At 45.9% G+C, this 27,858-nt stretch overlaps 3 protein-coding genes across 3 annotated transcripts in view; 1 reads left to right on the top strand and 2 right to left on the bottom strand.

Annotated features, from left to right (window-relative positions):
• Positions 1 to 5,164: 5,164 nt before the first annotated feature.
• On the top strand, positions 5,165 to 7,645 carry cfap96 (cilia and flagella associated protein 96; the record flags this gene model as incomplete). Its single annotated transcript, XM_079759383.1, has 6 exons — positions 5,165 to 5,349; positions 5,494 to 5,631; positions 5,718 to 5,793; positions 6,521 to 6,703; positions 6,798 to 6,964; positions 7,591 to 7,645. The coding sequence occupies 6 exons, from the start codon at positions 5,165 to 5,167 to the stop codon at positions 7,643 to 7,645; spliced, it is 804 nt and encodes a 267-aa protein (XP_079615509.1).
• Positions 7,646 to 9,554: 1,909 nt separating this feature from the next.
• On the bottom strand, positions 9,555 to 13,877 carry LOC307091730 (PDZ and LIM domain protein 3-like; the record flags this gene model as incomplete). The annotated part of the gene is made up of 6 exons (XM_079759380.1): positions 9,555 to 9,711; positions 11,680 to 11,791; positions 11,955 to 12,054; positions 12,563 to 12,629; positions 13,218 to 13,369; positions 13,785 to 13,877. The coding sequence occupies 6 exons, from the start codon at positions 13,875 to 13,877 to the stop codon at positions 9,555 to 9,557; spliced, it is 681 nt and encodes a 226-aa protein (XP_079615506.1).
• A 1,741-nt stretch (positions 13,878 to 15,618) lies between these two features.
• Positions 15,619 to 27,858, bottom strand: part of LOC307091732 (sorbin and SH3 domain-containing protein 2-like) — a 31,782-nt gene continuing 19,542 nt past the window's right edge. Inside the window, exons 6-8 of the mRNA XM_079759382.1 lie at positions 19,089 to 19,132; positions 18,551 to 18,657; positions 15,619 to 16,151 (exon numbers count right to left, since the gene is read on the bottom strand). Of these exons, the coding sequence (XP_079615508.1) occupies positions 16,090 to 16,151; positions 18,551 to 18,657; positions 19,089 to 19,132 (213 nt within the window). The 3' untranslated portion in view covers positions 15,619 to 16,089. The remainder of the gene's footprint in view (positions 16,152 to 18,550; positions 18,658 to 19,088; positions 19,133 to 27,858) is intronic.

The following is a 27,858-nucleotide window of genomic DNA, read 5'->3' as shown; positions in this document are numbered from 1 at the left end:
CTGTCCTACAGCAAGACCACGCCCCTTTGTCCTACAGCAAGACCACGCCCTCTGTCCTATAGCAAGACCACGCCCTCTGTCCTACAGCAAGACCACGCCCTCTGTCCTACTGCAAGACCACGCCCTCTGTCCTACAGCAAGACCACGCCCTCTGTCCTACCGGACCACGCCCTCTGTCCTACAGCAAGACCACGCCCTCTGTCGTACCGGACCACGCCCTCTGTCCTACAGCAAGACCACGCCCTCTGTCCTATCGGACCACACCCTCTGTCCTACCGGACCACGCCCTCTGTCCTACAGCAAGACCACGCCCTCTCTCCTACCGGACCACGCCCTCTGTCCTACCGGACCACGCCCTCTGTCCTACCAGACCACTGCGGGCCCCTGGAGCCGGTGGATGGTTGGGCTCACTGAGCACAAGGTGGAGGAGGATGACCATCTCCAGGACATCGTCCTTCTGTTCTGTGGAGATCAGTCAGATGGGGTTTGAGCCGGCTCCAACAGGGCTGAGAATGACCTGGCTGACTGTGGAGATACACACACACACACAGACACACACACAGACACACACAGACATACACACAGACACACACAGACACACACAACATAGACATACACACAAACATGTGTGTCTGTGTGCACATGGCCCTGACCCACACTGCCAGTTAAGAACAAGTGGAAAATAAGAGGCAGGAGAAGGTTTCCGAAGGTCTTCTGAGTCCTCCCATGAGTCTTTCGGCTAAAGCATCAAAATTATTTACTCAAGTATCTGTTGCATATGAATTCATTTAAAATGTCTGCATGCCTTTAGTTTGTTCTTTTGCCTTGCTTTGTTCATGTTGTGGAAGTCCTCCAGGATGGATGGAGACAGCATAAGTACAACCAGCTATTGGCTGAAGGATCAAACTCATTTTGAGTCTGACATCAATGTGTGTCCCCAACACGCAGACACGCCCACACAAACACACACACACACACACACACACACACACACACACTGCACCCCCTCCCCCTTCAGCAGTGACACGCAGCAGCCGGGGCCCCTGGGGCAGTCTCCCCAGGGGCCCGCTTCAGACCCCCTGGTGGTCGTCCACTTGGCTGCAGCTCAGTTTAGCCTACGACCGCTCAAAGTGACACGCTGAGAAAGGTTCTTGCAAAGCGAGTGAATGGAATGAAAGAACCAGCCCTCAAGAACCAGCCTCACAGTGATGAACCAGCCCTCACGGTGATGAACCAGCCTCACAGTGATGAACCAGCCCTCACGGTGATGAACCAGCCTCACAGTGATGAACCAGCCCTCACAGTGATGAACCAGCCTCACAGTGAATGAACCAGCCCTCACAGTGAACCAGCCTCACAGTGATGAACCAGCCCTCACGGTGATGAACCAGCCTCACAGTGATGAACCAGCCTCACAGTGATGAACCAGCCTCACAGTGAATGAACCAGCCCTCACAGTGATGAACCAGCCTCACAGTGATGAACCAGCCTCACAGTGATGAACCAGCCTCACAGTGAACCAGCCCTCACGGTGAACCAGCCCTCACAGTGAACCAGCCCTCACAGTGAACTAGCCTTCACAGTGAATGAACCAGCCTCACAGTGATGAACCAGCCTCACAGTGATGAACCAGCCCTCACGGTGATGAACCAGCCTCACAGTGATGAACCAGCCCTCACAGTGAACCAGCCTTCACAGTGAATGAACCAGCCCTCACAGTGATGAACTAGCCTCACAGTGATGAACCAGCCTCACAGTGATGAACCAGCCCTCACGGTGATGAATCAGCCTCACAGTGATGAACCAGCCAACACATTGATGAACCAGCCCTTACAGTGAACCAGCCCTCACAGTGAATGAACCAGCCTTCACAGTGAATGAACCAGCCTTCACAGTGAATGAACCAGCCTCACAGTGATGAACCAGCCTCACAGTGATGAACCAGCCCTCACGGTGATGAACCAGCCTCGCAGTGATGAACCAGCCCTCACAGTGATGAACCAGCCTCACAGTGATGAACCAGCCTCACAGTGATGAACCAGCCCTCACAGTGATGAACCAGCCTCACAGTGATGAACCAGGTCTGTAGCCAGGATGGTCACATCTGAGATGGATTGAGCCTTTTCTTGCATAAGGTTTCGTGTCAGCGGTTCAGGCCTGCCTTGTCTCTTACTTTTTATAGAGGAGATGTACAGATGTATCTATTCAGATTCATTTGTTTTTAATACTGCTAGCTGAAAAATAACTGACATTGTGAATGGATGAAGGTAGTATAAAGCACTAAGCTGTCATGATCCGCCCCTGGTTTTCCAATTCACCTGCCTGCCACCCTGATCACTCCCAATTAACCCAACCACCTTCAACTGTGTTTCCCCTATATCAGTCCTTTCCTCCCAAACATTCCCTGCCAGATTGTCTCTTGTGTTTCACAGTGCTTTCCCGCGATTCGAATCCTGACCTACCACCTATCCTGCCTGCTCTCTGATCCTCGCCTGTCTGACTATCCTGCCTGCTCCTGATCCCCGCCTGTCTGACTATCCTGCCTGCTCCTGATCCCCGCCTGTGACTATTCTGCCGGTTCCTGATCCCCGCCTGTCTGACTACCCTGCCTGCTCCTGATCCCCGCCTGTCCGACTACCCTGCCTGCTCCTGATCCCCGCCTGTCTGACTATCCTGCCTGCCGATCCTGAATCCGAATAAACGATTGACACTGTTCCACGCTCTTCGCCCGTCTGTGCACTTGGGTTCAGCCAAACGCTCACGTTACACTAAGCCACTGCGACGGCAGCAATGCAGACAAGTGATTCATTTATCTTTAATTTGATCAAATAACTTACATGTGTTACACCTGATAACCTTGCAATCATTGCTTTGTCAAAATAATGAAAACGGATAATACCTATGTTTAATATGCTTTATTACATTTACATTGTTTTTTAAAGCTTGGTGAAAATTTATATGAGTATTTATGAATTGATTTAAAACATGTATTCTATAGCTATATCTGCATACCGACAAACTTTACTTTGATATGTTACGCAGAGAAATGTCATGAATCAGCCTCCAACCTAATAATAATAATAATGGATTGAATTTATATAGCGCTTTTCTAGACACTCAAAGACGCTTAACAGTGAAGGGGAGGACCTCACTAACCACCACCAGTATGAGAGACAGCATAGGCTGATTGTTTATGTTGTCAAAAAGGACCCATTAGAACTGCAGAACCATAGAGAACTGCTGCTCAGACAGGCTCCACACTCAACAGAACGCCTGCTGGGTTGGGTGCTGATCAAAATGAGAGGGGCTTGATTATGCTCTCTTTCTTTTTCAGAGTTTATTATAATAAAGGGTCAAATATAGTATAAGATAAAAGTAGTCTCTTTGAGCACGAATTCAGAATATGATCACTAGAAAGCACTACTGTGTAAATATTCATTAGAATATCATTGTACAGTTTAAAAGAAGCAGCATTGGTGCAGAAGCCAGACTATAATGAAATATACCGGTATATAATATATTTTTTGTGTTCCTATTTTTGTTCAAGTATTTGTGTTAATGTGTTTGTGTTTATATGTGATTAGGTTTGTTAGTTAGTTTGTTTGTTTGCCGCACATTATAAACAGCCTTCCTAAACACATCGAGTCAAGTAATATGTTAACCTGAGTTAAATTTCTAAAGTTAGAATTCATCCAAAACATTTTGAATGTTTGAATACTTCTGGCCAACTGAAACATCTCTTATTTCAAGCTGCTCCGAGGTTACCATGGTTACAGACCGGGCCCATGGCTGCAGGCTGTTCTCAGGTCTGTCATGTGGTATCCAAGGTTACTCTCTGCCAGGTTACTGTTGGGCCGTTCAGTAGACAGACGCAGAACAACACACTGTTAGTGGCGGTTTATCGATTAATCAAGAGTTTATTCCATTAAAGTGGAGAGATCAGGTTACTGAACAGCTTAGAGGCGGACTGTGCGGCAGACCACAGGTGGGCCATTCTCTGCTGTTTGATAGGCTTGTCTTTTGTTAACTATGACTAGTTAGTGTTCGTGTTTCTATATGTTAGCAATATGTTCCGCTGTGTTTCTAAGCATTGTGTTCTAAAGAAATAGAATCCAACTTTTATCTCCTTATCCACTGTTGTTGATATCTTAGCAGGAATATTAAACAGTTTACAGATACACAGTCGCATGCAAGTTTGGTAGAATGCAAAGGAAAATTATAATAGTAATAATAACAATGTGTGTGCGTGTGTGTGTGTGTGTGTGTGTGTGTGTGTGCGTGTGTGCGTGTGTTTGTGTGTGCGTGCATGTGTGCGTGCGTGCGTGTGTGCTTGTGTGTGTGCGTGTCTGTGTGTAGCATAACAATGCCGGCTGGAGAGGGAAAGAGTGACATGGAGCGTGTGGGAGTGTTTCAGGAGATGGGCTATGTATCCATCGGAGATAAGTACGTCCCGGCCAGATACAGTAAGTGGATCGATCTCCCGAGCAATTTCAAATCTTTCAATGCTTAACATTAAACAGGTATTTAATAAATATAGAAAATAAACCAGATCATTTTGAATTGCTATAGATTGCAAATTATTTGAAATGGAGAATCATCTACATTACATTTACATTTACATTTAGGGCATTTAGCAGACGCTTTTATCCAAAGCGACTTACATGATGTATTATCTTCTTAACGTGTTATATGGGTTTGTACTATAGGTTGACAACTAGTTTTAGAATTATCAGTCAGAATAATCAGCAATATAGCATTAAAATAGCAATTAAAAAATAAATTCTTCAATGAAAAGTAAGAGAAGCCTGTGGCCGAGCAGAATCAGCTCGAATCACACTCCTTCTGGTTCGGCTGAATCTATATATATTCTTATATATTCAGAGAACATTGTTCTTGAGATGTATTCTCATGAGACTACAGACTTCCTCTAAACTAAATCTAATGGTATTCATAAACCGAGATCCCTTTATAATGGACTGCTAATCTTAACAACAAACATTCCATCATCGATACAATTGGATTGTAAGCTCAAACATTTTAATAATCCAAAGACATCAGCCATGAAGGGCTGTGATCCACAGATCAGTGGTCCCACATTAGGATAACCCTAACCCAGACCCCCGCCCCAGGACCCTTCAACGAGGCGGCAGGGCAGGGCCGTCAGATGCAGACGGGGGGGCCGCGGCTGAGCAGCTCGCTGCAAAGCGGCTTCTTTGAAACCACCTTCCAGCGGATCTTCGAGAGCGAGGCGCTGAACGAGCCGCTGAAGAGGGCGCGGCAGCAGCGCCTCCAGGAGGCCCGGAGGCGCGTGGGCGCGCTGTTCCTGCCCAGCGACGGCCCCAAGCAAACGTGAGAACCAACACCTCAACAGCTTGGGAACAGTCTGTGCTGTCTGTAAACGTTTAAGGATGGAATCCCATAAAATGACATGGTCCGTCCGTGAGTTACTCAACAGCCAGGTTGGTTGGTCTTACCTTACCTCCTCCCTCTCAGCTGTGGTTCGGGCAGTTACTACGGGACTCTGTCGGGGCCCATGAAGGCCATGAGCACCCAGGCCATCCCCAAGAAGGGCCTCCCCTCTCCCGGGCGCAACATCTACACCTCCCCTCCCAAGAAGGGCGCCGGCTCCAGGTCTGCGGCCATGGCCTCCAGGCCGTTGTTCAGAAGCTCGTTGACTGACCTCTGAGTTCAAACCTTCAACCTGTCCCTTCCTCCAGCTATCCCAACGTCACCCTGTCCAAGACGGAGCTGTACACCCCCGACCGCTACGACCGAGCCAAGGAGCTCCTGCAGGTACAGACCCTCCGATCCAACCGGGATCAGCCTCGGTCCGCTGTTACGCTGTTAAAGAAGAGTCAAGCATCTCTGGAGATGGCCCGTGGAACGGGGTTACCATGGGGACGGGGACAGAAGGGAACACATGTTGTCCCGATCAGGGGAGCACGGCCTCATGTCTTCATCCTCTCTGTGTCCGCTTCATATATACATAATATATATCATATATATATATAATATATATATGATATATAAACCTTCTTGTGATAGAATGAGCCTCACCCCACACACTAGTTGGTGCCATTAAAAGTGTATAGATAAAAAAACAAACATTTTAATACTTTTTGTTATTTTTCCAAAGCAATGATGATTGAGTACCGATCCTGAAGGTTTTCTCCGTGTTTTGGGCCTGCAGATTCCCGACTGCGCCCTAGTCCATTGTATTGAGCTTTCTTGACTGAAATGTTTCAGTTGGGCTGTCATCAGTTTACCATGATGTGTATCTGAACTTGCATTTAGGCTTTACAATTTTGTTTATTATTTAGTAATTTAGCAGATACTGCTAAATTACTGCTATTAAGGGGCAGGGTTTGTCATCTAGTTCAAAGGTATTTTAACACTGCAGTGATCCCATGGACCTGGAACCTTCTTATGAGCTGTAGGAAGGAGCAGCTGTCAGACTTCAGACATGACAATGACACTGAATATGTTATATGGTGCTTATTGTGTTTCCTGTATGTTGCAGAGTGAGACAGCAACAAACCGTTCAAAGTTCAAGAGCGGTCCCTTTAAACTCCACCTCCACCCCAAAGACTATTTCCATGACAACCCATACTTTAGCAACAAGCCCCTCCCACCGGCGCAGAAGCCACTCCCTGCAACAAAACAATTCTCAGTTCCATTCAAACCTTCCTCCCCTACCAAGCAGGTAATGGATGAGCGATGTGGATAGAGGGGTGGATGTCTTTGACTCTCATTTCATATGATACCAGCGTGCTAAAGAGAGTGTCTGTAACTGTCAGATAGGGGGCATGAAGGCGGGGACCTTTGACCTCTACCCGTCCCATTCGGCTGACCCCTACACGCCTGGCCGACCCAAACAGGCGAACCCTGGGCACCCAACGTTTTGGCCAGCTCCTGGTCCCAAGAGCTCCCCTGTCAAGAGCATCATAACCCTGAATGTCAACAGGTTGGTCAGCAGTCTCTCTTCTTCCCATTTCTTTGGTCTAAATAGTACAGTTAATGAAGTCCATTTGACTTGTATAGCCATTAATCCAAGCTACAGTGTCAATGGACTTTACAGGCCATGTATTTATGACAAGGGATAGATCTACTCATGAATAGATTAGATGATGTATAAAGTAACCAAGCACGTCCATTCAGACTCAGAGCCTCGGGTGCAAATGCTTGGTTACAATTTGCATTACGGTGTCCATGTTAAAGTGTAATAAGAATACAGAGTGATAAGCAATCAAACCACATGGAATAGCATGTACTTCATATGTGATAACACATAAATGTGTGGCTACTGTTCTACAGCATTGTTCCATAAACATTAAGAACATAATGGAACAGGTTGTTACAATGCTTATAAAAGTGTAATTACACTGTAACAAGTACACAAACGTATGGTGTTACCAAACGTTTTTTCAAATCGCCTCAAATTGGTGGTGACCTAAAGAATGAGATCACTTGGCAGGCGGTGCTGAAACAGTGGTTGGCTGCGGTTCTCTTCGCAGAGGTTATCTTCACTATCTGCTTCCCTTTTCACAGTTTGCTTGACTTTAATCCGTATGGTTGTTTATTTGGTTTCAGAGTGGTGAACTCCTCCAACTATTCCGCCCCCCTCCCCCCCATTATGACCGTCTGATGGACCTTATGCATGTGATGCTGGGCAACAGGGCTTGACTCTTTTGCCGGGGCCCCTTACCACATTTGGACCATAGAGAACGTAAGAGGAAAACATATATCTGTTGGTTATTCTTTACTACAGAGTGTAGTGTAGTGTAGTGGTCCAACACATGGGAATATCTGTTGGTTATTCTTTACTAGAGTGGTCCGACACATGGGAATATCTGTTGGTTATTCTTTACTAGAGTGGTCCGAAACATGGGAATATCTGTTGGTTATTCTTTACTAGAGTGGTCCGACACATGGGAATATCTGTTGGTTATTCTTTACTAGAGTGGTCCGACACATGGGAATATCTGTTGGTTATTCTTTACTAGAGTGGTCCGACACATGGGAATATCTGTTGGTTATTCTTTACTAGAGTGGTCCGACACATGGGAATATCTGTTGGTTATTCTTTACTAGAGTGGTCCGACACATGGGAATATCTGTTGGTTATTCTTTACTAGAGTGGTCCGACACATGGGAATATCTGTTGGTTATTCTTTACTAGAGTGGTCCGAAACATGGGAATATCTGTTGGTTATTCTTTACTAGAGTGGTCCGACACATGGGAATATCTGTTGGTTATTCTTTACTAGAGTGGTCCGAAACATGGGAATATCTGTTGGTTATTCTTTACTAGAGTGGTCCGACACATGGGATCACTCAGATCATCATTTGCTGTTATGGCCAACTGTTCCCTGTTGACTTGTTGAGCAGATGATCTTATTTTTATTGCATTTTGCTTGTTGATGTTTTTAGTATATAGCCAAATACCACTCAGAGTAAAGTAAGAAAAACATTTGGATTTTATTGTAAAATGGAAAAGAGTTGGTTGGTCAGTGATGAACATGTTGTTGACTCTCCGTATCGATCAAAGAGAATAATGCCGGTATCCTATATTCATCCCCCATACCTTCCTGCTACCTATATCACTGAGAGACCGTAGAGGCAGTTCTTCTCCATTAAGTATTGTCAAACCCATTCTGTAACTGTACTGCGTGATACAATGTTTTGATTACCTTGGAGACATTGATACAGTGGCATGCACCTCTACAGACCAACAATCAACCAGGATTGAAGAAGAAATTGCTGCATTCATTGTCATTCTTAAAAATATTTGTCTGTGTTTGACAGTACAGTTGGTGTTTTAATGTCAAATTCCAAAACATTGAACAAAATGTTGTACATACTTAAGACATACTTCAGTGTAGTTGTGGTGCAATAAAGTAAAAAGTTACATCTTCTCAAATGTTTAGTAGTAGCGATTTGTGTGTTTGTGTGTCTGTATGTGCGTGTTTGTGGGTGTGGGTGTGTCTGTTTGTGTTTGTGTGTGTTTCTGTGGTCTGTGTGTGTGTGTGTGTGTGTTTGTGTGTGTGTTTGTGTGTGAGGTTGTGTGTGTGTGTGTGTTTGTTTGTCTGTGTGTGTGCGTGTGTGTGTGTGTGTGTGTGTGTGGGTGTGTGTGTGTCTGCTAATAAAGGGAGTTCCTGAGGGTTAAGCGGTCCTCCTTTAGCCTGTGGGTTAGCCTGCTGGGTTAGCCTGTTGGGTTAGCGGTCCTCCTGAGGGTTAGCCTGTGAGTTAGCGGACCTCTGTTAGCCTGCGGGGCTAGCGGTCCTCCGTTAGCCTGCGGGTTAGCGGTCCTCCTGAGGGTTAGCCTGTGGGTAAGCGGTCCTCCGTTAGCCTGCGGGTTAGCCTGCAGGCTAGCGGTCCCCCTTTAGCCTGTGGGGCTAGCGGTCCTCCATTAGCCTGTGGGTTAGTCTGCAGGTTAGCCTGCGGGCTAGCGGTCCTCGGTTAGCCTGCGGGCTAGCGGTCCTCAGTTAGCCTGCGGGCCAGCGGTCCTCCTGTGGGTTAGCCTGTGGGCTAGCGGTCCTCCGTTAGCCTGCGGACTAGCGGTCCTCCTGAGCGTGCCCAGAGGCATGCTCCTGGCAGTAGAGCTCTCCCTCGATGAGGTAGTAGCCTCGGTGCTTCAGCTCCGTCCCACAGAACGCACACAGGAAACACGCGGGGTGGCGCCACTTCTCTCCTGCGTGGACCACCGGGCCGCTGCGATGGACACAAGATGGATGAGCGAATACACTTCTCTCTTTGTAAACTTGTACTTCGCTCTTTGTAAACACAGACACAAACGTTGTGTCTGCTGACGTGTGCTCTCAGTTGATTTGAACTTTTGTTAAGCATTAACTCATTAGTTAGGCATTCATTTTCATGTCCATTCCCAGTGTTATGTGTGTATGGTTTACTCCACAGCGGTTGGCCTGGCTGCCACAGCTCTGTATGGTGGTGGGCGTCGCTCCAAAAGTCACAATGTCTTCTTCAAGGGCCTCAGACTGTATGATGAACTTTGACTGCTATCAGCTTGTGTTGTGTTTCTATGTGTGTTTGCTGATATGTATGTTTATATGCATGTGTATGTATGAGAATTTATAATATGTATATACATAGGTATATATGTTTATACTTATAATCTATATATACAGATATGATATGAATATATCATGTTTTTATGCATATACATATGATATGTATATATATATATATATATATATATATGAATGAACATATTCGTCTTTTAAAAGCAGAACCCATGTTTAATATGATGCTTCAGCTCATTAGTGACACAACCATCAGACCTAGCGTCCATGTTGGCTGAAGGTTGGCCTCCCAGACCAAAGCTTCTGGGTTTGACTGTCTAACCTAATATCTAACCCTCTCTGGTTATAAAGACCTGTCTCTGGATCTGCTTTTACACAACAGCTCAACATGCTGGGTTGCTGAATTGTGGAAACGACAATCTCCAAGGGTTGGAGTGCATTAGTCGCGTACTAAGCGGTTTTCCAGAACCTCCTTGAGGCTTACTGGAACGATCCATTACCAAACTCTACCTCAGGAGCTCTTCGTCACCACTGGAGTCCGCCAACGGATCCATCATGAGTCCATTCAGACTTCATGCGTCCAAACATTTGAACCTATCAAAGTTAGCTGTCACCGACTCTGAACTTTGTTTTGTCTGAAGCCTCAACATCGTTGGCTGACAGCATGTCTCCCCATGGCGGGCATCGATTGAACTCTGAGAATCTCTTTTGTGCTCCTGTCCGATTCAGGGAGTTCTTCCTTAGTGTGTTGTCAGTATGAGGAGCCTTTCAGGGTGCCATAATATATGGCCTGTAAAGCCCATGAGACCAACTGGGATTAGAAATCAAATGAGGTGACGGGACCCTCTGGAACGCAGCATTGGATGAGAGCCTTGACCCCCACCTGCTCCTCCTAGCCCGCTCTGAGCCCCCACATCAGGGGAGGAGCCTCCCCCAGTGGGTTCAGTTCCAGGTTCTGCTGACCAGTATGGCCCTTCCTGTGGCTAATGGGATCACTGGGAGCCATTACAATTGAGAGCTATAACTGAACATAGTGGTTAGTTGGACTGACAGCCTGTGGTAGGCTAATGGTTTCACTGGTTGGACTGACAGCCAGTGGTGGGCTAATGGTTTCACTGGTTGGACTGACAGCCACTGGTGGGCTAATGGTTTCACTGGTTGGACTGACAGCCACTGGTGGGCTAATGGTTTCACTGGTTGGACTGACAGCCACTGGTGGGCTAATGGTTTCACTGGTTGGACTGACAGCCAGTGGTGGGCTAATGGTTTCACTGGTTGGACGGACAGCCAGTGGTGGGCTAATGGTTTCACTGGTTGGACTGACAGACACTGGTCTGCTTCAACTGGATGGATGAACTCAACGAACCGCTCTGATTGGTCTGATTGGTCAGTCTGCAGACTGACCAATCAGAACTCATTATGTAATCTTGGTAATGTGTTAAAACAAAAGCACTGGGCAGACAGGACAGTTCTAGAATGTAGAGTGCTTTCATTCAGAGATGCTAAACGTGAAATCCGATCGACTATAGCACCAGTTAAATATGTGATGGGCGACATGTTGGGCAGACTGATCCGACTGGTCAGGGTTTAGCATAGGCTTGTTTATGATCTGTACATTTAGTATCATGTTCATCCTTACATGATCCCTTTTCCACAGACATCACAGAGAGGGAGCTTCTGTAACTTAGCAGCCGGAGGCGGAGGTCTGCTTCGCGGAGCAGTCACGTGTCTGGTGGCAGGGCGGCTGACACCTGCACACCAACACATCATCAACACTCCCATTTAGGGGTTAGAATGAATACGCATTATTAATTAATTGTATTTATAGTAATAATAATAAAAGTAATGAAAACAATAATAATAATATTCATTATTATTAGGAAGTATTCCACTTCTGAATCGATGTAAACATACTGTTGTTGTTGTCGTCAATGGTTTCCATGGATGCCACCGCTGGCGCCGTTCCGAAAGGCCGCGGCCGAACGTTGAATTTGTGCTCAAAGTGTCCAAGCTCCTGGAGGAGGAGAAGAGGACAGACAGACAGACAGACAGACAGACAGACAGACAGACAGACAGACAGACAGACAGACAGACAGACAGACAGACAGACAGACAGACAGGCGTTAACCTCACCATAGGGAGCTAGAAATTACCAGAGATTGTTGACAACATTCTTTATAATCCATTTATCAGTTTCTTGTAATATAATAATAATATCAAATATTTATTCTATATTTATCTTTAATCCATTGTCAGATGGCTTTGAGGCGGGGGAGATATCCTAGATTGTATGAATTACATTGTAGGGTCAAATGCATCAAGCAAATGGAAATGTGGTACGACATCCACAAACATGTTGTTCTAAAAATCACACAGCAGCCAAGATGGGAACTGATCTATGATCTCTGTGCATCATCAGTAAAACCTCCTCACAAACCCCTTCCATCTCAACTGACCCTCAGGGTCACTCTTCATTAGTTCATGTTGTTTCTGTAGACTTCTTGTATGCGTGATATTTGTACCTTTTCATCGGCCTGCAGGTTGACTCTGAAAGGCTCCATCTGAGGGGACCACAGTCTGGTCTCCGGTCTGTACGCACACACAAAGACAAGCACTCCTTACACACTTATTACACTTAATACACATTACATTAACAGTACATAAGGAATAATGATTTATCATCAGTCCAGACCAACTAGCAGACAGTTGGTCTGATCAGATCCCTGTTATATATCCTTATGATCAAATCCCTGTTATATATCCTTATGATCAGATCCCTGTTATATATCCTAATGATCAGATCCCTGTTATATGTCCTAATGATCAGATCCCTGTTATATATCCTAATGATCAGACCCCTGTTATATATCCTAATGATCAGATCCCTGTTATATATCCTTATGATCAGATCCCTGTTATATATCCTTATGATCAGATCCCTGTTATATATGCTTATGATCAGATCCCTGTTATATATCCTAATGATGAGATCCCTGTTATATATCCTCACGATCAGATCCCTATGATCAGATCCCTGTTATATATGCTTATGATCAGATCCCTATTATATATCCTAATGATCAGATCTCTGTTATATATCCTTACGATCAGATCCCTATGATCAGATCCCTGTTATATATCCTGATGATTATATCCCTGTACACAGTGTGTATTGACCTTTCTATTTTGAAACAGAGCTGCTGGGTGGAGCTTAGGATGGCGTTCTGGCCCTCAGAAAGAGTCATGGCGTCTGTGGCCACGCCTCCAATAGCGAGGATGACATCACCACGGCACAGGTTGGCCAATGAGGCCTTTCCCCCCGGCGTTACCTGAGAAACATAAGAGCTAAGAGTTCTGCAACTCCATCAGCACAAAAAAAAACACTACAAAAAACACATGTTATTTTTCTAATTCAGCGAGCAAGAAATCAACCTCTACGGAGGCGCCACCTAGAGGTAACAACACAGACTGGTGTTCGGAAACGTGTGTGTGTGTGTGTGTGTGTGTGTGTGTGTGTGTGTGTGTGTGTGTGTGTGTGTGTGTGTGTGTGTGTGTGTGTGTGTGTGTGTGTGTGTGTGTCTCTCAGTATAAGCATGATCTTATAAAGCTATCATAAGCATGATGATATCACTGCTGGAGCATTTGACTCGCTGCAGCCCCATGCTCCCCCCCTGCCCCCTCTCTCTCCAACAAACACGTTCAGACTGGAGTCGTGCTTCCCACGGCGGTCCTGTGGTCACTCACCCTCCCGATGCTGATAGGCTGATTGTTCTCCTTTCCACCTGTTATTCTGAAGCCCCAGGGAGCCCCTCCCTCCAGCACCACGTTCTGTGGCATTCTGTCTCTCCCCCCCTCTTCTCTCACCCCTCTTCTCCTCTCACCCCTCTTCTTCTTCTTCTCCTTCTTCTTCTTCTTCTTCTTCTTCTTCTTCTTCTTCTTCTTCTTCTTCTTCTTCTTCTTCTTCTTCTTCTATGTCCTCTCTCTTTTAGGAAGCTGCACCTTGTGATGTGTTCTTAACCTGACCGGTTCCTCCTGCTCTAGAGGGACTCCCTCTGTAGCTCTGCCTGTCAACTCACTGCCCAGTGAAACACGCTCTCTAGCTCGCTCAGTGTGTGTGTGTGTGTGTGTGTGTGTGTGTGTGTGTGTTTGTGTGTGTATGTGTGTGTTTGTAGGTCCCTGTCACGCCTCTTTCAAGAGAGTCCAAGCTGATTGGCCTATGTACAGAGATAATATCAACTTACAGCCAGACAGGCCGACACACACACCAAACACAAACACACACACACACACACACACACACACACACATACACACACACACACACCAAACACACACGCACACACACACACACACCAAACACACACACACACACACACACACACACACACACTGACACACACCAAAGACACACACACGCACACACCAAACACACACGCACACACACACCAAACACACACGCACACACACATCAAACACACACACACCAAACACACACACACACACCAAACACACACACACACACCAAACACACACACACACACCAAACACACACATGCACACACCAAACACACACACACACTCACACACACCAAACACACCCACACACACACACACACACACTGGGATCATACTTGTGTCTGGGGCTCATGTCCAGGAAAGGTTGTTTATACTCTGAAGTAGTTCAGTAATCAATATATTTAAGAATCTATGTATTCACGAATCTTCTTCTATTGAAGAATCTTCTATTTGAACGTGCTATCGTACACTCAGTGAGATGACAGAGTTTAAGAGTTTAACACATTGTCTAACATGGTTTTTAGATCCTTAAAAAATAACGTTGCTTAGTTAGTGACTATGACCAAGTTCTCTTTCATAAACTAAATGTGATGTCAACAGGTTTTACATGTGTTACACTAATATAACCCAGCTGAGGGAGGGGCCCTAGACTGTTTTTAGCTGCTGACCACAGGGACAGCCTTCACGTTAACACCTGTTCACATTTAAAGACACATCGCACCCTAACACTAACTCCCAACCAGCAACTCCGCCTCACACGCACACACACACACACAAACACACACACGCACGCACGCACACACGCACTCACACGCACGCACGCATGCACACACGCACACACACACACACACACACGCACTCACACGCATGCACACACGCACACACACACATGCACGCACACACACAGACACACACACACACACACACACACAAACACACACACACACACACACACACACTAGTGAAAACAATGGGCGAGGCCTTCTCTCTGATTGAAATAGAAACAGTACCTGAAATAACATTTAGAACAAAATTTGAACCATTTTGGGATATCATTTTATTTGAAATACTTACATCAACAGTATCTCTTCTATTTCAAAAACAATGGAAAAAACCTATTCATTCTAGAGTGGATCTGCACTGACCGAGTATAACGCTTTGGCAGCTGGTGTGCTGGCTTTGCTGGTTGCTTCAGAAAAGCAGTTCCATATCCATATATAGTCCGTTCCACAACTAACTGTTGCAGACTGGTTATTTCACATAGCAAGGCTAGCATCTTCGATCGTATTCCTACACCTTTTCAGCATGAATGGCAGTGATCTGCTCTTAAATAAGCCAACATCTACTAAAGCATACATTTTGTACACACATATTCCCTATTAAAGGAAATCTCTGGAAACAACACATTTGTTAAAATCACATTCATCTTAATGTAATCCTATCGCTGAGAATTCCTCGACACAAGCTACTGTCCATTCCACAAACATGACACACTTTTTGACAACATTATTAACAAAAATAAAATAGATCTCTTTCAAAAGAATAAATAATAGGTAAAGGTCATCACATTACATTGGGGGTGATGCAAGGACACCAACAAATACACACCATGCAGACACACACAGACACAAACACACACACACACACGCACGCACACACACACGCACACACGCACGCACCCACACACACACACACACACACACACATATACAGAGAAAATGTGTGGTTGCTGGTCAGCCTACGGGGTCAGAGGTCACAGACGTCTGACGTAATTCCCTGGAAATGTCCCAAAGAAACGGCTCCGTCTGGAAGTGCCTGACACACACAAATACACACAAATACATAAAACACACAAACAAACACAACACATATGTTTTAGTGGGTGGCGTGATACTTTCTTTAATCAAAAGTTATGTATCTTACGTATCTTCACCAGTGTAGTCTAGTACCCCTAGTACCTCTAGTACCCTCTAGTACCTCTAGTACCTATAGTACCCTCTAGTACCCCATAGTACCCCTAGTACCTCTAGTACCCTCTAGTAGCCCATAGTACCCTCTAGTACCCCTAGTACCTCTAGTACCCCTAGTACCTCTAGTACCCTCTAGTACCCCATAGTACCCCTAGTACCTCTAGTACCTCTAGTACCCTCTAGTAGCCCATAGTACCCTCTAGTACCTCTAGTACCCCTAGTACCTTTAGTACCCTCTAGTACCCCATAGTACCTCTAGTACCTCTAGTACCCCTAGTACCTTTAGTACCCTCTAGTACCCCATAGTACCTCTAGTACCTCTAGTACCCTCTAGTACCCTCTAGTACCCTAAAGTACCTCTAGTACCTCCAGTACCCCTAGTACCTCTGGTACCTCTAGTACCTCTAGTACCCCTAGTACCTCTAGTACCCCTGGTACCCTCTAGTACCCCTAGTACCTCTAGTACCTCTAGTACCTCTAGTACCCCACAGTTCCGAAGCGTACCGGCGGGTACGCTTCGGACCCAGCACGCCTCAGCCCAGTAGCGAGGGTATAGCGGTTTAGCCCAGCTCAGTTACGGCTCGTGTTTCCACCGCCGACAGTACCCTTAGGGTATGGCGGGGTTACAGCCGGATGGCGATCGCCGTGGCAGCTATCTAACCATCATGACCTTATAGCAGCCTCACACAGTGTAGCCTGCTAATAAATCCAAGGAAAAAGAAGAATGCGCACCATGAACAAAGATCAACTATGTAGGACGTCCAAGAAGACGGCAAACTTTTGTGCAACATTTTCTTCAATAAACGAAGCTTTCACCATTTCACCAGAAATAATAATAATAATGGATTGAATTTTCTAGACACTCAAAGACGCTTTACATTGAAGGGGGGACCTCACAAACCACCACCAGTGTGTAGCACCCACTGGGGTGCTGCACGGCAGCCAATGTGCACCAGAACGCTCACCACACACCAGCTGGAGGTGGAGAGTGAGGGAATCAATGAGTCGGCCAATTATACAGGAGGATGATTAGGGGGCCAGATTACAAATACCTTGAGGGTAATGTGTTTGTTTGTTATTATCCCGCTGTCGCACGGAAGTGCGATTCTGTCGACTAATCAACGGACGGCGTGTGTAGCTCGAATTTGCCGGCAGCCCGGCACCCTTTCAGGCGTCTCTGTACCCCGACGGAGGAGTACTGCGAGACGAGTATGGCTCAATACGGCCCAGTCCGGATCACGCCCACTTTAGGCTACGGAAACGCGACCCGTGCCGCACCTTTGCAGAGTGAACCAACCCGCACCCTCGGTGGAAATGTGCTACAGTACCCCTAGCCCCCCTAGTACCTCTGGTACCTCTAAGACCCCTAGTACTTCTAGTACCCCTAGTACCCTGTAGTAACCCGAGTACCCTCTAGTACCCCGAGTACCGCTAGTACCTCTGGTACCTCGAGTACTCTCTAGTACCTCTAGTACCCTCTAGTACCTCTAGTACCCTCTAGTACCCCATAGTACCCTCTAGTACCCCTAGTCCCTCTAGTACCTCTAGTACCCTCTAGTTCCCCATAGTACCCTCTAGTACCCCTAGTACCCCTAGTACCCTCTAGTACCCCTAGTACCTTTAGTACCCCTGGTACCCTCTAGTACGTCTAGTACCCTCTAGTACCTCTAGTACCTCTAGTACCCCTGGTACCCTCTAGTACCCCTGGTACCCTCTAGTACCCCTGTTACCCTCTAGTACCTCTAGTACCACTAGTACCCCTAGTACCCCTGGTACTCTCTAGTACCCCTTGTACCCTCTAGTACCCCTGGAACCCCTGGTACCCTCTAGTACCCCTGGTACCCTCTAGTACCCCTGGTACCCTCTAGTACCTCTAGTACCCCTGGTACCCTCTAGTACCCCTGGTAGCCTCTAGTACCCCTGGTACCCTCTAGTACCTCTAGTACCCCTGGTACCCTCTAGTACCCCTGGTACCCTCTAGTACCTCTAGTACCCCTGGTAGCCTCTAGTACCTCTAGTACCCCTGGTACCCTCTAGTACCCCTGGTAGCCTCTAGTACCTCTAGTACCCCTGGTACCCTCTAGTACCCCTGGTACCCTCTAGTACCCCTGGTAGCCTCTAGTACCTCTAGTACCCCTGGTACCCTCTAGTACCCCCAGTACCCTCTAGTACCTCTAGTACCTCTAGTACCCACAGCCTCTCTCTGAGGTCCTGCTGTCCACCATGAACCTCACTGGGTCCTACCTACAAACCAGCCGTCGTCACACTGCTCCATCACGTCGATGGTGTCTCCCTCCGTCAGCTCCAGCTCGTCTTCGTTGTGAGGGTTGTAGTTGTACAGCACTTTGAACCTGAAGACACGTGACCCACAACATCCATACAGAGTGGTTCATTAATGTTGCAAACCGTGGGCAGACCATTTCACTTGGTAAAAGGATTTGCACGTAACTAAATGATCTAGAAGTAATCAGAAAGCTTGATTAATATGCCATTACTTCTAACCTTTATAACATAAATGCTTTACATTTGAGCTTTAATCCTAATCGAGTGCTATAATTTATTCATTCATTTATTAATTTTAGTTGATTAATTTAATAGGCTTCTATGAGGGTGAGGCACTGAAGGCTTTGGGCTTTAGCCTGTGTAGCACTGAGACCGTATCTATGATAAAGGCTACATAAATATATTAAGAATAAAAAACTGGCCAGTGGCTCTCATAGAAGATACTTTATTATTTGATGTATATAAACAGCAATTTCCAGTATATATAAGAACTACTCACGCTTCTCCCCCACACTGGAGGCCTTCTTGAGTGAACGCTTGGCGCTACAGAATAGATTTAGAGGGAAACAGAGAGAGAGGGAACAGAGTTCATCAGGGTTTCATTAAAGAATTGAAGCATCCCCATGCAAAGGTTTGTTTCGATGCTTGGAAAGATGACAAATCTGTTGAACTGAATCATGCTGTGAACAAAACAGAAAAATTATCAATGTGAGCGTATTACTGTTGCATCATGCTTATAGATAATAAGCACATTTGAAACCACCTGCAATTGATATTTGAGACGATTATCTTGATAGACAACAATAGACCGGATCAGACAACAATACAGGCATTGGGAAAGCATTTTATAAAGTTATAGAAAGAACAAGCAAAGGATATAACAGAGATTAACATGCAGAAGCATTTGTCTTTGACCCAAAAATAATAAAAGCTCCGATATTTTGAGCAGCAACTCATCACGTTGATGAGCCTAACACCCAGGGTCTGCACTCCACTCAGTGACGTAAGGCCCAGCGTGTGGGACGTCAACACAACAGACAGAGTCCCTATTCCCTCATGGGATGCAGAGTCACCCATTCATCATCAGTATAGAAGAACATTTAGTCTCACTGCCACACATCGATTGTAACCAGGAGAGCATTAACAGTCCATGCACTTAGTGACCCCCCAACACACACACACACACACACACACACACACACACACACACACACGCTAACCTGTACCCTGGGAGCAGGAGAGTGTGCGGGGCCCCGGGGGGGGGATTGACAGAGTCGTCTGGAGGGGATGGGGCTACGTGGAGGTTTGCCTATCACCGCAACCTCCCTCTGGAAGGGCTACACACACACACACGCACGCACACACACACACACACACACGCACGTACACACACACACACACGCACGCACACACACACACACACACACACACACACACACACACACACACAAACACACCGCACACACACATACACAACCACACACTCACAACCACACACACATCACATCACACACACATACAGCATACTAATCAGCACTAAAATTTAGATCAATAATAGCGTGTTTATAATATATCAACTCAACAACTCACTTTAGTCATTATGATAGCCTACAATAGTGCTTTGTGACACAAATGATGCTCCAGTCAGCGTTAAACGAATAACTGGATAAATGTAAATGTTGTCAGCTTCTTGGGTTGAGGACGTGAACCCTAGGCATCACATCAGGCCTACTACCGGCATTCTGCTGTTCAATAATTCAATAATGCAATAAAACATTTAAACAACTTAAAGAAATCAAAACAAATATACATCTGATTGATAAAACTGATTGGAAAATATGTTCTCACTTTTGGCCTACAGCAAATTGAAATCATTTGAAGAAGGATATGTTAGAGCTCAACATCAAATGATCCCATTATCGTACATCGACGTCTGTAACGACTGCAGGTGAAATCTGTGTTTGAAAGATGACCATGGGGGTTATGACCTTTGGCCGGGGGTAGCGCAGCTCGGGGCGGAGTCTGGACCACAGCGGGGAGGGGGAGGGGAGGGGGATGGAGGAGTAAGAGGACAGAGGTCCTAAGGCTGACGAGGCCACAGAGCAGAAGGGCACAGCTGCAGAATCGGACTGATCAGCCTGTGGACGAAGATACAAGGAGAGCTTGTGTGTGCAGACCAACCTCTACTACAATGAACAAATACACACACATGTATACAGTATGTCCTCAGTGCATTAGGCATACACACTTTTTGCTAGGTCAAGCACAGTTCTGAAGTTATGCACGAATCAGCAAATTTACTTTTGGCTGTTAGCTTTTCATTGGAAACATTAATCAATCATTCATCAACTATTGGCAAAATAGACATTAAGAAAGCCTTTAGAAACGTTCTAATGTTCATTTATTTCTGCCACCACAAACTCTTTGTTCTTACAGCAAGCTAACTGGCGCTGTCATGGCGTCAGGTGGTTTTGGCTGCTGTGTGCGTGTGGTGTGATTTTTAGGGCTGTAACGATATGCATATCGAAACCGAAATCGCGACACTCATAGCCAGGGACCTGTCTCGTGGTGTGAGAAGGCAGAAGCGCGACACAGCCTTTCTAACTCTCATTATACTTCCAGTCAAGATCCAGCCACGTGATATGAGCTGTTAGTGCCAGGGTTTCCGTTGTCCGGTAATAGAAAAATTAAATGTCAGACAAAATTGTATCTCTCCGGTCAAATTGTCAGATTGAAATTATCTTATAATCTGTTTAAATAATAGTCTGCGACGAGATGCCCTCGCTGTGATGACAGCGCCCCGTGCATACGGAGGTTTGCATTTCTCCACAGCCTGCGAAGTCCTCATATGCGATATGAACGACATTTATCCAGAGTGGGCCAAGCGCGAAAAAATAGCCTGTGTGATCCCTGTCTTTAGTGTTTTGTGTGCTTGACTGGCAGTTGGTCTGCTTATAGGTCGGAATGAAGCTGCCACCGATTATTGACAGGCTGGGTACTTTATTCTTATACACAACCGGACTCGTTCGTTTCTTCACTAGTCTGACACACACACGTTACCGCTCGCTCTCCTCGCTCGTCCACTCACTCGCTGACATCACTCACACACGCTGCCATTCTCGCGCGCACACATACGCTACTCGTAACACTATGCCTCGTTATTACGAATCAGACGTTCATGTTTTTTCCCATCTATTTGAAAGTTAGGCTATTAAACATGCTGCATTCTATACAGCCTGATTATGTCATTATTTAAGCTACCTAGCCTAATAAGGAGCGATAATAGGATATTTGACCGAAAACTAAACCTATGCAGGTCACTTTGACCGGCACCGTTTTTTCTAGCGGGAACGCTGGTTAGTGCTACCAAACTATTCAAATTACTATTATTTATTTGACATTAATATTTTCAAATACATATGCCTAAACCACAAAACTAGTTGAGGGTTTTTGCCTACCTGCAAGAATCCTCCAACTGCAATCTTTGGTTATTTATTAATTCAATTTTGCTATAGGCTTACTTTAATAGTATTCTTTCTGTTCAAATCTGTTCAGTGTTCCAAATTATTTGTTATTAAATGTTACATTAAGTTAATTGTTATATAAGTGTTGTTTAAATAAAATGCTTTTTAAATTAAAAAAAATCGTGGGATGAATCGAATCGTGGGTCAAAAAACGTAAACCAAATCTTGAGTTGGTGTATCGTTACAACCCTAGTGATTTTGCATACTGTGTTTGTATTTAGCTACTCACAACCAGATCTGTTTGTAAATTAAGATCTCTAAACTGATAAGATACTGGATTATTGCTTCACTCTCCACACTAGGCAAAGATGCAAGGCTGTAGCGTTCTTCTCATTCTGCTACTCTACCCGCTGTGGGAAACCTGCTGTGGCGCGACTACTACACCATGGGCTCTGGACGGGAATGGAATTATCCAAGATTCACGGGAGTACCTGCTATCCCTGCAATATCGCAACTCCTCGACCTATCAGACTGGATTTTTATCCGACCCAGGGAGATCGGATAGCAAGAGCCAAGATCTTAGAGGAAAAATAACCAGGAAGCGAGGTAGAAAGAGGCTTGCCGGTAAGGGGGTGTGTCCTCCGCTTCCCTCTATAAAGTTGGTGAATGTCCGTTCACTTCGCAATAAACTCGATGAGCTACAAGCAAACTGCAAATTACAGTGGGCATATAGAGAGGCCAGTCTGATCTGTATCACCGAGCAGTGTTGTGCCTGAACGCGTTCATTGAACGATAGTTCATGAACTCGTTCATATTTTCTGCGAACGTGAACTGAACGTACTGTATTACTGCCTGATGAACGTTACTGTGAACTTGTTCATTCTGGTGTCTGCGAACGGCACGCTCACTTGGTTTAACTTCGTTCAATAGGGGGGTTATTTGCTTATCAACACGACGGATGAGCACGCAGAATGAGAACATTTCTTTGACCGGTTGCCATGGTTATCTTCGTGTGGTTGATTTGCAGTTTCGGTGTTGTCAGCTTACTGTTACATTAAACTGTAATCAGACAACGTGGTTATATGCTATAGACCCTAGAGTATCTGTGGTATAAAGGCTGAGACAAATTTCGAATTATAAATATATACAATCCATAACGTTTGCTCTCTGGCTCATAGCTCAGCGGACTAGAATACCTTCTAGAATCATTGCTTATTGGCCGGAAAACGGAAAGGGGGGCTGTTTACGTTTGGTTGTAGCCTTTTCGCTCGATTCTCCGACTCAACAGTAGGGCTAGAACCGAGCGAAAAGACTACAACCAAATGTGAACACCCCCCCTTTCCGTTTACAAGCCACAAAGTGGGCTCAATGTTCAAAATACCGGAAAAAAATAATAGCTCACAGCAACATATTGAAAAAAAGAACTATGAACTAGTTCATTTTTTGGAACTGTGAACTTAGTTCAAAATTTTGATTTATGAACGTTTAACTGAACTAGTTCATTTTAAAATTTGTGAACTGAACTTTGAACTGTCACCGACACATGACTCGATAACACCATACCTGACTCTGAATTATTACTGGATGGATTTGGAGTGCTACTTAGATCGGACAGAGACTGCGCCAGCAGTGGGAAAATATTTTGGGGTGGTCTGTGTGTATATGTAAATAAAGCATGGAGTAGATCGGCCAGCATCAGAGAAACATGCTTCACACCAGACGTGGAACTATTATGTGTGTCTTTTAGACCGAGATACCTCCCCCGAGAGTTTGGCCAAGTGACAGTGATAGCTGTTTAAGTCCCGCCCCCTGGCAATGACGCACACACAGCGGAGATAATCACAAACTACGCTCAGCGCATAGAAACAGATAATCCAGATTCACCTATATTTATTATGGGGGATTTTTATTTCCTGCAGACTGACTAAATCAATACCAACATTACAGCAGTATATTAAATGTGCCACCAGGGGCCATAATACTCTTGATCTTTGTTATGATAATGTGAAAAATGCCTACAAAGCAAGGCAAAAACCACCATTGAGCACTGCTGATCACAATGTAATACACCTTATACCTGCCTGCAAAACTCAGTTACAACGGGAGGGTGTGTTAAAGACAACGGTAAAGCAATGGGACAGCTCTAGCACTGAAGCTGACAGTCTGGAGGAAGCCACAGATGTAGTTACAGAATGCATCAAATTTCGTGAAGAAAACATTATACCTTCAAAGAAAGTTAAAAATGTTCTCCAACAATAAACCTTGGATTACCAAAGTACTCAGAACAACAATCAATGAAAATAAAATTGCTTTTAACTCTAAATGAAACAAAACAGAATCAATTCTGATCCAGGCAAAACTCAACAAACAAATTATGAAGGCCAAAAGAATGTATAAGGAAAAAGTAGAAAAACTTTTCCAAGACGGTAATGCCAGGGAAGCATGGAAGGGTGTTAAGACACTGGTCAGGCCTCTCCTCCAACTGTAACACAAAATGTCCCACAGAACAAAGTCCAACTGAACTTGCTGAAGATCTCAACAATTTCTACTGCAGATTTGAGCAAAAAGACCTTTCCATGAAGACAAAGGCACTCTTGAATGAGCTAACAGACAATTCAGTATCCACAGCAGCATTGGCAGTACAGAGGGAGGACAGAGGGAGGAGGTAGAGAATGTTTTCAAAGGAGTAAACCCCAGCAAAGCAGCTGTTCCTGACAGGATATCAGGTCGCCTGCTGAAGACATGCTACAGGGAACTCTCAGTAGTTTTCTGTAGGCTCTTTAACTGCTTACTAGCACAGCACTCCGTCCCTGCCCTCTGGAAGTCTTCCATCATCTGTCCAGTACCCAAACACAGCAACCCCACCTGCAATAATGACTTTTGCCATGTAGTCCTAACATCAATAGTGATGAAGAGCTTTGAAAGGCGCATTCTCACTAAACTGCAGATGGAGGTGGCTTGCTTTATTGACCTACTTAAATTTGCCTACAGGAAGGACAGAGGGGTTGATGATTCAGTTCTGACTGTTCTGGACCCTATTCATCGCTGTTTTTATGCTGAGGCTTTTATTTTATCGAGCTGTCTTTATTTGTTGGTACTTCCGGTCAGACCGGAAGTGGTCATTCTGGAAGTGATTCCGCTGACTACTGAGTTACATTAACACTAGAGAAATCGCATCTTCCACCATCCTAGTCTTGCTAGCTGTATGATCGTTCGTCGCAACGACGAAGGGATGAGTCCAGAAGGATGTATGCTATCTTGGACGAGCAAAGCAACCGTTCCTTGGCAACGTCAGAGTTCTTCAGCATCTTCAACGTGGCGTGTAGCCCATCACTATACACACTCAGGACATGTTCAGGTCTCAAGGAGAGAGCTGGCAGAAAGGCCCGTGGTTACATTGTAGAGTCAGCCGATGAGAAGCTCAGTTTCCCTCTTCCCACAATCCTCGAATGCAACCAAATCCCAAACAACCATTCGGAGATCCCAACCCCCAATGCTGCTCGACACCACGGACACCTAAGACGCATCGCAGACGAGATCCCACCCCTGGTTCCAGATGCACACATACTCCTGCCGCTTGGTAGAGACATTCTGAGAGTACACAAAGTAAGAAGCCAAATAAACGGTCCACATGACGCCCCATTTGCCCAAAAGCTGGACCTTGGATGGCTTGTCGTCGGCGACGTGTGCCTCGGGGGAGCACACAAGTCACCCCACGTCTGAACATTCAAAACCTCCATTCTGGAAAATGGACAGCCCAGTTTCCTCAGCCCATGCAGCAGCAAAATCGAGGTGAAAGAGATGTTCGCCTACGGCTACTCAGTGTTGGACACCACAGACAGCACACAGACACTCAATGGAGAAAACCTGGGTCAGTCAGTCTTCCTTCACACAGCCAATGACAACAAGTTGGCTCCTTCAATGGATGACCTGAGGTTCCTGCAGATCATGGACGACGAGTATCGACAAGACCAGTCGAAAAGTTGGGTCGCACCCCTTCCTTTCCAGTCCCCACAAAACAACTGCCCAACAACAGGGAGTACGCCAAAAGCCGCCTCAACTCTCTCCGCCGCACTCTAAGCAAGCAGCCACAGGTGAAAGCCCACTACCTAGAGTTTGTCAAGAAGATGCTTACCAACAAACATGCAGAGATCACTCCACCTTTACAGGAAGTCCAAGAGTGTTGGTATCTCCCATCATTTGGAGTATATCACCCAAACAAGACAGGACAGATCCGTCTGGTGTTCGACTCCAGTGCACCTTACAATGGAGTCTCTCTCAACGACATACTCCTCACAGGCCCTGATCTCAGCAATACCCTCTTGGGGGTGCTCATGAGATTCCGGAAGGAACCCATTGCCATCTCCGCCAACATTCAGCACATGTTTCACTGCTTCATAGTGCGTGAAGACCACCGAGACCTCCGCTTCCTGTGGTTCCACAACAATGACCCGGACAGTGACATTGTGGATTACAGAATGTGTGTCCATGTCTTCGGCAAGAGCCCATCCCCTGCCGTCGCATTTACGGCCTGAGGAGAGCAGCCAAGGAAGAAGAGAAGAACTTCGGCAGCAACGTGAGAAAGTTCGACAAACAAGAGTTCTACATAGACGACGCACTTAAGTCCTTCCCTACCAAAGCAGAGGCCATCAGTGTCCTTAGACGTGTCCAAACGATGCTTGCAGCGTCAAACCTCATGCTGCATAAAATAGCCTCCAATAGACCTGCTGTGCTAGAAGCATTCCCTCTAGAAGATCGTGCCAAGGATATCAAGGATCTCAACCTCCTCACCGATGACCTCCCTCTACAACGCAGTCTTGGAGTGTCCTGGAACATTGCTTTGGACACTTTCACATTCCAGGCCATGGACGACAACAAACCTTTCACCCGTAGAGGAGTGTTGTCTACGGTGAACAGCCTGTATGACCCCCTTGGCTTCTTAGCCCCCGTCACAATACAAGGCAGGCTGCTCCTGAGAGACCTCACCAAGCAAGCCGAGGACTGGGACTCACCCCTCCCCGGAAACAGGGAAGCTGAGTGGACCAGGTGGAGAGACTCATTAAAAGACATGGAGGAGCTTCAGATACCCCAAACCCACACGTCTTTCTCTCCCTCTAGTACTCTCCTCAAGGAGCTTTGTGTCTTTGCGGACGCCTCTACTATGGCCATCGCAGCAGTAGCTTATCTGAAAGCCACCACTGAAGTGGGACAGACTGAAGTGGGAGGTCTGTTTTGTCTTTGGAAAAGCGAAGCTGGCACCTCAACCAGACCTCTCTATCCCTAGAATGGAATTGTGCGCAGCAGTGCTTGCAGTCGAGATTGCAGAGTTGATTGTGAAAGAAGATGGACCTGGAGCTCGACCGTATCACATACTACTCAGACAACAAGGTAGTCCTTGGGTACATTCATAATCAAGCAAGGCGGTTCTTCGTCTACGTGAACAACAGAGTTCAACGGATATGACAGTCCACATCCCCAGAACAATGGAGGCATGTGCCTACCGACCACAACCCAACTGACCACGGGTCTAGGTCTATCCCAGCGGCCCTCTTAAGCAGCACAACATGGCTCTCCGGACCAGCCTTTCTTCGGAATCCATCTCCCCACCCTCTCAAACCCCAAGAGACATTCCACCTTGTTAACCCCGCTTCCGACTCCGACTTACGCCCCGAGATTGCTGTGAACTTCAGCGTAGTCTCTCGACACCTTACAGACCCCACACGCTTTGAGCGTTTCTCAAAATGGACCTCTCTCACCACCACAGTCGCACGTTTGATCCGTATTGCCCGTTCTTTTGTCCTGCTG

Source organism: Pollachius pollachius (genome assembly GCF_949987615.1).
Source record: "Pollachius pollachius genome assembly, contig: scaffold_127, whole genome shotgun sequence".
Taxonomy (NCBI): domain Eukaryota; kingdom Metazoa; phylum Chordata; class Actinopteri; order Gadiformes; family Gadidae; genus Pollachius; species Pollachius pollachius.
The sequence above is the reverse complement of the archived record's forward strand: the minus strand, read 5'-3'. Positions and strand labels throughout refer to the sequence as shown.